The sequence below is a fragment of the Nestor notabilis genome, unplaced genomic scaffold (genome assembly GCF_000696875.1).
Source record: "Nestor notabilis isolate BGI_N333 unplaced genomic scaffold, ASM69687v1 scaffold12127, whole genome shotgun sequence".
NCBI lineage: Eukaryota > Metazoa > Chordata > Aves > Psittaciformes > Psittacidae > Nestor > Nestor notabilis.
The window spans coordinates 35,160-47,522 of NW_009937955.1; the positions used below are offsets into that span (position 1 = coordinate 35,160).

At 42.5% G+C, this 12,363-nt stretch overlaps 1 protein-coding gene across 1 annotated transcript; it reads left to right on the plus strand.

Annotated features, from left to right (window-relative positions):
• Positions 1-10,201: 10,201 nt before the first annotated feature.
• On the plus strand, positions 10,202-11,536 carry FGF6 (fibroblast growth factor 6; the record flags this gene model as incomplete). The annotated part of the gene is made up of 2 exons (XM_010019083.1): positions 10,202-10,544; positions 11,433-11,536. Coding segments are annotated over exons 1-2 (447 nt in total), but the record flags the coding sequence as incomplete, so codon positions are not given.
• Positions 11,537-12,363: the final 827 nt, after the last annotated feature.

Below are 12,363 nucleotides of genomic sequence, written 5' to 3' on the forward strand. Positions count from 1 at the left end.
TACATAAGCAGAACCATTTTACTGCTGCTGGAGGAATGCAGCAAAAGGTCAGTGTTGAAACTCCACTAAAGTAAGTTGAGCACTCGTTCCAGCTGCGAACATTTGCTCAATACTTTCTTGATCAAAAAGGAAATTTCAGAGCTCTGCTACATGCTTGCCTTGACCCTGCTCCATACTGCCTGTCTAGTGTGCATCAGACAAACTATTCTTTAATCCTGCACAGAATACACATTCTGGTTAAAGGATGCTTGGAATAGTTGCATATCATCATTAGCAGTGTAATCTTAAACTGGGCCCGTGCATATGGAAAAGTGCATGATATTATGGAAAGGGATGTCAAGAGGAAGTGTTACATGAATGCATGAAATGTGTGGGTTTATTTCTCAGCCCTGTGCACACATCATAACCTGACCCTATCCAAATCAGACTCATCTTTGCAGGGAAAAAATAAACTCAACGTTGTAATTCAGCTCTTGCATTTCCCTTGACTGTGTCTTCTTCAAATATTTAATCTCCTAGAGTCTGCCTGATCTGGTCAGTGTCAGGGAAAGAACTCCGTGCTAACAAAATGCACAGAGAAGCCGCATTGACTGAACTGGGCTCTTAAAAATTGCAGAAGTGAAGCTGTTATAGCTACAAGAGCTTTTGGCTGATTTGGAACATGCCCTCATAACATCACTTGATAAAAATAAGACTCGGACTTTTTAATAGCACAAATTACTTAGGTTTCATATTTAACTACAGTCACTGTTAAAGCTATAACTGGGTTTTAGAATATTTTAGGAATCTGATCTTGATCTTCCATGTGTTAAAAGCCATCACAACAAATACCTTACACTGTGGTTCCTGATGAAGAGATAACAAAGTGGCTGCAGCCTTAAATACAAAGCATTTATTCTGTGTTCAGATTTGCTACTGTCATAGCAGAGTAAATATCAGAAATTATCATTTCAAGGCAAGGAAAGAAGAAGTCATGAAACCTGTATGATATTTGGAGAGAGGGCACTGATGTTCTAGTTACTTACAGGCAGGTTTCCAACAGCTCCCAGGCTCCAGTGTGAAAAATGGCACTAGCATTGAGGAGTCACCAGTACACTGGGAACAGAGGGTGTTTTGGCACAGAAAGGTGGGTTCCTTTCTGAAAATGGGACTTGAAGGCTTTAAAAATATTACCCAATGGCCATTGTAATCAATGAGGTTAAAAGTGGGTTTACTGATCTCACCTTGTCTTTGGGTTGTGCCTTGGGGGGAAGAAGCTTCGGTCAGTTTAACTGTATTGTACAGTCAGGGATTAGAAACAAAACTTCTAGAATCATACACAGATTAAAAAGAGGGTGTTAAAAATATAAGGTTAAAGAACAAGATCTTTTCTGGCAGAAACCCAACTACTTCTTTTTGTATTGCTTTTTACTATGGACACTATGTGGGATGACCACATAGTACAAAATCACATTGAATGACAATTTGATGAATGGAAACAACAGGATGCATAAACGTAGTAGGCATTTAAGGAAGATTCCGTCACTAGCACCACATTAGTTTATGTTCACAGACCCATCAAATTTGCACCTAACAGCAACAAATTATAGGAAAAGCTGATACAGTAAGTATAGGACTGACATCCAGCTGGACCCTGAAAAGCTGGAGGAATGGGTTGATAGGACTCTCATGCAACCTGGCATTAACAAATGCAAAGCCCTGGCCCTGGGAAGACATTAGTACAGGCTGGGCCCTGACTGGTGGGGGAGCAGCTTTACTTTTAGAAAAGGCTGGGGATCCTGGTGCAGAGTGAGCCAAACCTAAACCAGTAGCTGTGGTGAGGAAGACCAACCACATACCGAGCTGCATTAGCAAGAATGTGGCCAGGCGGTCAAGGGTTGAAAGAAGTTGTTATTTCCCTATACATCTGGTGTGCTATGTCCTATTTAGGGCATCCCAGCACAAAAGAGGTCAACAGACTGGAGAAAGTCCAGTGGAGAGTCACTAGGAAGGACAGAAAGCCTGCTGAAGATGTTCAAAAAGAGGCTGAAGGTGATCTCAGCAACTCATCAGGGATCATGGTAATCCTAAGATGTTTGCAGCATTTTTGACGAAAGGAAGAATGCTTCTGTTTGTCTTGTAAAAATGACTTTTGAACAAGGTCCTGGGTACCATTAGGGAAATCATTCTGTCATCCTTCTGTGGAGAATTCACGACATTTGAACACTGCAAGTGTGTCATAAATGTATCCCTTCTTCAAGCACTGAAGATGCCAACAGGGTACATCTCAGCTCTCTGCAAGAACTGTACAGGCCTCATAGAGTGAACAGAGCTCATACTATGGTTCAGTTCCACTTTTTAAATGCCATATTTTTCCTTTTTCCATGCCTCTTTTCTTAATTTCTTTACTAATCCTGTTATAACACTGATGAGGTACAGGCCATCTCACCTCCTTCACCTCTTCTCTAATACTGATACCCGAAAGAGGTTCACTAACTCCGCATATTTTGCACCCTCTGCTCCTTAATGCTCTGATTTTAAAACACTTCTACCTTGTGCCTCTCTTTACTAGTTTAAGTCAGGCCAGTTCAGCAATCTGCAGCAGCATGCCTAATTTTAAGTGTGTGAAAAGGCCCAGATTCCATAGAAGCCAACAACCACAGACTCCAAAAGTGCAACTTGTTAAAAGTTAGGTACTGGTTGATAACAGCCACCTGCCACATATCTTTGGTCCTTGATGATGTAAGCCACAATACTTACTAGCTATCTATTCTCCATATGTTTTTTTAGTGTTTGCTCTGCACTTTTGTATTTTCTCCTGTATGACCCTGCAAATCTGATGTGCTCCTCACAATTTTAAGATAAATTTCCACACATGAGCCTGAATACCACATCACCACCTTTCTCTCTCAAAATTATGTGGTTTTGGTATTCTTCTGCCTTTTTCTCCGTTTCCTAGACAGACTTCTTGCCTTAATCTTATCAGTTATATTGCCTTAAACAATTCACTTGTCTTGCATTCCTGGTCCCTTGCAAGGTCTATACAGATTTGAAGGTACTCAATAAACTATGGCATAGCTTGAGCCCCCTTTGCTGTATTACTTGTCCTGCTGTTGAGGAGTGAAAAATTACCCTATTCTCTTTCCCCATTCAGAAAAAGAGCTATAGGAACAAAACCTGAATTGCTGCATTTATATATGAAAACTCATCCTGTTTGCTTTAGCCTATAAACCTGACCAGGATGTAGCTCACTTCTGAAGTGGCTCCATTTCTTCACTTAGCCAACGAATTTTCTTTTTTGATGAATGTCTGGAGGCTGAACTTTAGCCATCCATCTAGATAACCTTCTGATAATGGAACCTGTAACTTTACAAGACCTTTGGTGATGAGAACAGAATACAGTTTTATCTGCACATTTTCAAAGAGGCAATGGTACATCTACTATTACTCCTAAAGATCCAGTTTAACCACTCACCCTTATGTTGCTGGGAATATGCAGATGCTCCAGCACAAAACAAAGGAACATGGTCTTTGAAACATCCCTGAAAACACCCAGGGTACTGCAACCAGTATACTGAGGCACCTGCTTAGTGCAAACATGTGAAGAGCCTGTGGGGCTTCAGATTATGGACTTGAGATTGCTTTTCAGACTTTAATTGGGAAACATGTCTTTGTCATTGGGAGAGAGGTTTCCAAGCAGACACTGTCACTGCAGATGCTGCTGGATTCAATACCAGCTCACACACCTTTACCGACAGCCTGTTTGCTGCTCCATTGCAGGCTGCTGGATTCCAGGGAAGGGATTCATCTCCAAAGTAAAAAACTTTCCTTTAGGTGTCTCCACGTGCCTCAGCTCCTGTGAAACACAGACCTTGTCAGTGAAGGCAGTGGAGCCCCAGGAGTGCTTCTGCTCACCCTGAAGAAGACATCTCCTGGGTGGTGAGCTGTGTGAGTTACGGGCTCCTTGACTGTATGAAGTAGATCACGCTGACTGTACTGCAAGTTGAGACCCTCAGTACACATGGACCCACACACCGGGGCCTGAATACAGAGTAGTTTGTCTCCTCAAGTGGCCTAAGGACTCTTATTGTAGAACCAGGGTCTACTCTGCTCTCCTCCTGTGATGGGAGGCCCTGCACATTGGTCCCTTCCTCTCACTCTCCAGTAATTCATTCAGCCTTCCACACAACAACAAGGGTTACACACTTGTCTGCCTTACGGGATTTTGAATGTTTCAGATGCTGTGATTGCAGCCAAAACATGAAGTAGAGTTGGGTTCCCTCACCTCTATCAACACATGCATCTTCCTACCTTCTCTTCCTGCACCAACACAGCAGGGGCAATGGGAAGAGGGTGAGAGAAAAGGACAGGAGATGTCAAAGATAGGATCCTTTCCATGGAAATTAAAAAACAAATCACAACTGCTAGTGAAGAAGGATTACAAGCTTTAAACCTTAACTTTTGCCCACCCTGTGGGGCAAATCTTGACAAAACCAGGAAAGAGTTCAGATGACTGCACAAAAGGTCCAAGACTCAGAACTTTCCTCTGAAATATGAGGAGGGATCCAGACCAACAGATGAAGAATTAACATGCAAGAGAAAGTCTTCAACTGAGGTAACTGTACACAACACAAAGAAGACAGAGTTACCTGGCAAATGGCAGAAATTGCCTTTAAATTTCTGTTCTAGATTACAGCATATCATCTGAATAGCTTCCATGGTCAGGAATCATCCGGTTGGGCCCTTGGACAAAATGTCACCGTCACCACCACAACAAAAACAAGTTACTTTTGCTTTCCTATTAATAATGATACCTAAATGGGACATTTAGCCATCCCTGTTCCCATAATGTCCCTGTTCCTGCTGTAATGAGAAAACCATACATGTAACAAACTGAAACCAAATTAAGCATGTTCTATGTTATTCCACTCTTCTAATAAAAAACACCAAGCAGATCCCTGTGGGGGCTGGCGGCTGTCACTTCTTTTCAGCTCAGCATTTTGCCCTTGGGCTGCCTGTCCTTGGAGAGTGTGAACAGCTGAGGAGGTGATGAGAGAAGCAGTGTGGGCTGGTGTGCAGAACACTAGCTTGGGAACCCACACATTCACCATGGAGTCACCACTCTGTATTATGACAGTCATTTCAACCTCAGTAAGATATGGAGAGGCAGATACTGCCATCTCAGAACTGTTCAGGGTGGGATTTTCTTGTGCCCATAGATGGAGAAGGACCAGAAAACCATCTACACTGAAATGCACCTCTTGCTGACAGCTCTGCACTACAGAAGGATTTTTCTGCAACTCCAGAGAGCTCCACATCTCCAAGTCTACTTCAGCCTGCACTTGCAAGAGCTCCACAGGGGAGTCAATGCAATCACCAGCAGCTTTGGCTGTTCCCCCTCCTACTCATTGCCAACTGCTTCTGCATGCTGTGGGCTACCTTCTTCACCCACTCCTTAAAATAGAAGAGAAGTTGAAATAATTTCCTTTCATGGAGGGCTTCCTGCCTTTGGGTTTCTATGCCAAGCTTTATACAGGCATAAGACTAGGGACTGATCTGGTGCAGAAAACAGTAAAGATAAAGGATGCAAGTTCTGCTCTGATATATCATGGCACATCGAGAATAACTCTGCTGCAAGAAGGAATTCATGGTTGTGTCATAAAGGGCAAGATTTGTCCGTAACCCTGTCTGTGTGCAAGCACAGCAAAGTTACTGTGTGTACATATGAACTACCTTCTGTGGTTCAGAAGAAGTGAAAATGGTGGGTATGTTTAACTGTATCTGTGCTTGACGTACCCTCTTCACAATATGCTAAAGCAGTAAACCAAGATTTTTTTCCAAGCAAGCTAGCAATCTAGTCCTAAATCCTCCATGGTTTCCTTTGGGAGTGGATCCTTTTTCCCTTTTCCCCCCACAAAATAGCTGGAAGCTGTGCTGTCATTTGTGCCAGCCTGTAGGAAGTTAGCATGTGAAAACTCAGTGAGAGCCGTTGCTGAGAAATGGGAGGATAATTATTTCTACATTGTTTAACTTACTCTCTTGCCCAGGTACACACATGCACCAAGATGCATGTGTCCCAGTGCCCTAGCCAGGATTGCTCTGTGTCTGACATGAAGGACAAGGTAGATCCCTTGTAAAGTCTTCACTACATGTCTTCGGTTGCTTTTGACTGGTGATGACGGACTGGGTTTGAACAGGTCTTTTATCTGCTTTAGGAGTCAGCACTTGTAATGAAGTAATACTTTTGCTGCAGTAGTTTTGCTTACTTCAGCCTCCAAGACCCTCAGGCAAGGCTGCTGTCTGTTTTATTCATTCATTTTGGGTATCTGTATGGCTACAGATCTGTCTCTTTGACGAATATCAGAAAAAGAAATAACAAGTGCAGTATGCTGTAACTGTTTCTGTCATCCTTCTACTACAAGGGCTCAGGTCTTCTACTAATTAATCATCTGTGCTGTGGCCATATCCAATCTAGTCTTGATGCCAATAACACAATCCTCAGTGTTTACCAGTTTCATGGCTACCAGTTAGGTCCTTGGATATCAATACAGCCCAACCCTGCAACCCTTGCTCTATTATCTTTTGTTCTGCTGTTTTCATATGTGATTTGTAGTTCATTCATAATAGTCTAGTATTTGTGTTACAAATCTCTACATGATGGTCATCATTAGCTGAAAGATGGTCTGATGGGGCTCCATGGTCATACTTGGCCTAACAGGGTTTTATGAATGTTATCTAGAGCCTGTAACACTTGCTCTGCCCCAACAGTCAGATTTGTCACCTGGAAATCTCTTCTTCTCTGTTCCATCAACAGCGTGTGTCTTCAGCACAGGCAAGATGAATAATTTTAGTCTGTCCTTATGTGTTTGAATGAGGGATTGCTCTTTACAGGCCTTAAAATAGGGAGCGACTTTTTAGAGATTTGAAAATGGAACTTGGGACCTTAAGTCATCATGCATTTTTGAAAGATGCGCTCTGCACCCATATCGTGTTACTGCTCAGCTGCATAGCTTTTCCTAGGCTATCTGAAAGTGGATCTCTACTGCTGTGTTCCAAAGGGGGGTTATTTTAATATTGTACTAAAATACTGACAATGAAAACTTGCTACTTTAATTAGGCAGTAAGCACTGTCATCCTGGGTCTTAAGATTGTGAGTAAGCAGAGGTTGATTGCTGAAGTAAAGTTAATTTTTACCATTTTGGTGTTCACAGGATTTATTTCACTGCAAATGCTATTGGTGTCTCCCTTGACACCTTCCAAATTTCACTGGGCGCATGAAGTCAGGACAACATGCAATCTGAAAATCAAAAGGTAACTGGAACCAGTTACTTCATGGGCCAAGAGGACAAGTTTAACCAGAATGAGATATCTTTTAGAGGAGACATGGCTTCTCTTATTGAATCAGAAGCTCCAGGATTTACACAGTAGTTCATCTTCAGACCACTTTGCTAATACACAGAAACTCAGCAACCTGCTGGACACAGATCAGACTACAGAATGGTGCAAGACTCATTTCAGCTCCACTGCAGAATTGCTGAGCAGTACGAGACTACAGTAGGCACTTCATCTCCCAGCTGCACGCCATTTGGTTGTAGGCCAGATACCAGGACTCTTAGTCTTATAGGGGCCAGATGTTGCAGTGAAATCACAATTTTTAGCTATTTGTTTTGGTTTCCAGATCAAGACAGATAAGTCCCAATTTTTGCAAGCAAGCTGTGTGGTCATGTTTTCCTTACAAGTATGCCATCATCTCCACTTTCCAGACAGGCTGACTAAAAGCCAAAGCAATGCATCCCATAGATTTGGCAGAATTTATCCCAGTTTTTTGTACCATCATCCAGTACTCATTCTAGGACCAAGAGTACCAGGATGCAACAGGATGTGTCCCACCAAGTGTTCTTTTGACTTGTGTCATTCACTGGGAATCTGCAGCTCAGGTTAGAGAAACTCTTGTACTCCATACCTTGGCTTTGCTATGAGGCACTTGAAAAATGAGACACAAAGATGTACATCATTAGCTTTGAACAAAAGCCAATAACGGAAAGCCAGCTCTGCAACGTCCTCTCTCAATCCAAATGCTGTTTTGCCTGCTGATTGGCAGCTGTATTCTGATTTCCCTCTTGGGACACTGATCATAAGCAAACTGCAAAATTATACTTGAAACAGCCTCTGGGAAAAACCAAAAATCTTTGGAAAGAAAATATTAGAATGTATATTTTACAGACAGTGATGGCTGTGACATTAGGCAGTATTTTTAGAAGTCACATGCATGGGGAATGAGCAGGTCTTCACACTGTAGCATAAGACAGACTAGGAAATCATCCCTGTAACGGCGACCCTGGGTTTGGTTTCTCCCTGGTGCTGGCCTCTTACAAAGACAGCAGCTATGCCAGGGGGGGTGTAAAATACTAGCATTATTCCTTGATAAAAATTATATACACACTTTGCATAGCTGACAAATCACAAAATTAAATAGAAGGCAGGAGAGGAAAGGGTCTGAAGGTTTTCACTGCAAGTAAAAAGCAGAAGATATTCCAAGTGCAGCTTCAGCAAATGCAGAGAGGCTTTGAAACACCACCTGGCACAAGCCAGGGTCTAGTCCAGTGGTTCCCAATCTTTTTATAGTTGAGCTTCTCCCAGGAGAATAATAAGTATTTCCTATGTCACTGAATCTAACTGCTCACCTGCCTCAGAGCTGCCATCTCCCACCACCCTGTTTGCTCAGGGTGCTCCTGCTTGAGAGTCTGCAGTATCTAAGGCCTCATATTACATGTTAATGTGAAACTGGATGTCATGCCGGGTGTGCTCAGTTCAATCACGCTTCCAGGTACTCTCCTTATTAATGTGCAGGGATCTCAAATGACATAGACAATGCAAATACTGTGCTGCGAAAAGCTGACAGGTATATTGGAAAAGTGTATTTGAGTACCTCTCAGCCCTTTTTCTTCCATTAACATCTTAATAAGTCCTGTGAAAATGATGAAGTTGAAAGTCTGATGTGTTCAGCTCCAAAGAAGCTGAGACAGCAAAATGAGGGGAAACAAGAGCTAATGGAAGGAGAGGAAAATTAAGATTCTCATACATCATTGCAAAAAAAAAGAAGAGATTATTTGAGTTTATGGAAAAGAGACAGTGAAACGGTGGGGATGTATGGCCCATTTCCTTTTTTCTTCTTCTTTAACACATTACCAAAACCCTTGTCTTGCAAACACAAATAAAATTGCAGCCATGCAAGAGGCACATACCCTCCCAAAAGAAATGTGATCATTTGGAAGGCATCTCAGTGAAAAACATGAACACATCAGTGTCCCCAGCTACATGTAACTCAAGATCAATGCTCCAGCCTGTGTGCCCTGATCAGCAGAATCGCTGCTGCAAGCAGCAGCAATGAATGTATGTGCTTGTATAAGAACAGTAGGAGCAAGCCCGAGGGCTTCCTCTCTTTTTAACATAGCTTACCTCTCTGTTAACCAGCCAGGACCACTCCTTTAAGACATACAGATCAGGTTTTAGCATGTGGGCTACTACATGCTACTGGGCTACTACATTAACACCGAGAAGTAAAAAGTGCCTTGGGTTTGCTGGGTATGCATAAAAGAGCAATGGCCACTTCGAGCCAATGCTCCCCAGATAATGAGGTGCCCTGACGTACACCCAGTGACTGTGCCACCAAGGAAGTGACTGCAAAGTTCTCATTGCTCACGGATGAGGTCCATAACTGTTTTTACACCTTCTTCTCTAAATAAGGAAGCTGCCTGTTTGGCCTCCGACAGCCCAACCGATTTGACTCTGTTGCTTTCACCAGCCAATGAAACCCCACTCCTGCCTCCGTCTTGGGTGACAGCATTCATCAAACCTCAGCCAGCCTGGGAGGACAGCAGGTTAGTGTTACAGCCATGGCAGGCTTACCTCCGGCAAGCTGTTGATGTCAGAGTGATGATGTGGGGAGGGACAGCCTCTGCACTATAAAGATGGCTCAATCAAATATAACTGAGGCTGCCCACTGGAGAGCAGGATCTACAAAACATGGTCCCCACCAGTTCGAGTCCTGCCGGCCTGTCTCTGCTTCCAACCCAACTGCTATCGGGCTTTAGTTTCATGTCAGCAATCTCTATTTGCTTTCCAAAAATAAGCCTCTGCCACCATGCTGAAGGGAGAAAAACAAGAAGGGCGGTATTTTTAGGGCTATTAATTCTGACCACGTGCCCAGGAGGTGAACCGGATGGCCACTGCACAAAGACTTCTCATCACTATGCCCTGCGAAGCCAGCATTCACCGGACGTTGCCTGCTTTCATTCTCCTGGGTTTTCTAACTGGGATTGCTTCAACACATCCAGTTGTAAGCAGATCTAATGGCACACTGCTGGAAAGAGGATGGCAATCATCTCTGTTGTCCAGGTCCATTGCTGGGATGTCAGGGGAGAAGTCAGATGGCAACTGGGAGAGTGACTATTTGCTAGGAATCAAGAGGCAGCGGAGGCTTTACTGCAACGTGGGCATCGGGTTTCACCTTCAAATCCTCCCAGACGGAAGGATAAGCGGAGTTCACAATGAAAACCAATACAGTGAGTTGCATCCAGAAATGAAATAGATGTCACTTAATTGCTGTGAACTGTAGTAATTACCCTTCACAGAATGCAAATGTTATTACTTGATATTATTAATCTGTGCTACGTCTGTTGCCTTTTAAAAGTCTCTGGGATCAATAAACATTAGAACCCTCCAGGCTGAAACATGTCACAAATGCTTAGACAAATTTAGATACAATTTATTTTTACTCTGCTTTACTGCACAGATGAGAAAAGACAAACCAGGTTGAAAATCGTCTCTCTGCTGCATTTCCTCACTCCTCACCTTCTCATTTGCCTTTTGAATGTGAGAGGTTGTCGCTGAGCTCAGAGTGCCAAAATATGGTTTTTGAACCCTAGCTGACTAGTACTTCTGGGGCACTTGGGGCTTACTGTTCCTGGTTTTCTTGTTCTTATGGGTGCTCTTCTGCTACTGGAAGACTAACGAAAAGCTTTAGTCCTATGGATTTGAAGTTTCTGTAGAGAGCAGTTGCTAAAATCCTTTGCAGCTAAGATACCATAGGGGACTTCAAAATACAAGCCACACTTCTCTGAAGCTCAGTAGCTAACACTTTGTAATTATAGCATATTAGATACAAATAATTGGCTTACTGGAAAGCCCAAGAGTTTGACAGATCAAAAGAGTTTCAAAGAGCAAAATAATTATACAGCTTGTGGTTACAATTCCGAAATAATTGTTTTAAAATCCTACAGCATGTATTAAAAACCCCAGAAGTTTCTTTGTGTATTTCTGTTTTGTTGTACTAGGGAGACAATTCTAATAATGGAATATGAAGAGTTCATTAGGGTTTTTAAATAAACAAATTATAGCTGAGTTGCCTTTGATTAGCTCTAAATTCTGTGATAATACTTCTTATTTTTTAGGTCTCTTTGAAATATCCACTGTAGAGAGAGGTGTCGTTAGCCTGTTTGGTGTGAAAAGTGCTCTCTTCATTGCAATGAACAACAAGGGGAAGTTGTATGGAACGGTGAGTACAAATGCAAATACTTTTTCAAGGATTAAGCAAAGGCTACAAAGGTTCTGTATGTCTTTTTTCCTTCTGGAAATCCCTGATCACAAGCAGAGAAAATAGCCTTTCAAGTACAGGGAGCCTGCCCAGCCTAGTGTCATCTGTGTTATTTAGTCCAACTGGCAGCATGGCTGTTAGAGGCCTGTTATTGTAAAGCTTTCCAGTAAGACTGTAGAGGGAGCACACTAGGAAAATAAATTTATTCTGCAAATAGCACGGATTAATTAGATTGCTCAACACTGCAAGACTGAACCTTGTTGATTCCCTTTGTCTATAAAGCAAAAGGGTGTGCTCCGCAACCCCTACCCCTGAGGTCAAGTGTGTGTGTGTGTGTATCCATGCGATTTCATGCATATGTGTGTGCATACAGGTTTGTGTAGGAAAGGCACAATCAGAGCCATCTAAACCAGCTACCATTAGTAAAATCATGACCACATGCTTCCCCTTACCAAAAACAACCACACCAAGAAGAATAAATAGTAAATCTACCCTACAAAGTCAACATATGCTCTTGGGGTTATTTTAATGACCAGTTTTGTGAGATCAGTCTGAAAGGGTGAGAAAACAATAACAGGTATTAACAATGGTATGCAGGTCATACTGAAATGTCATCACCATCATCCTCATCTAGAAACTGCTAACTATGACACTGAAATGCAATTTAATCTCCAAGGCATAAGCAAGGCAACTTCAGTCTCAACATTCAGCAGAAAAGTGCTTGTTAGGAAGCAGGTTTGCAAGAGGTTGGCTCTGGGTGATAGGCAAAAGCAGTCCATCTCCAAGTA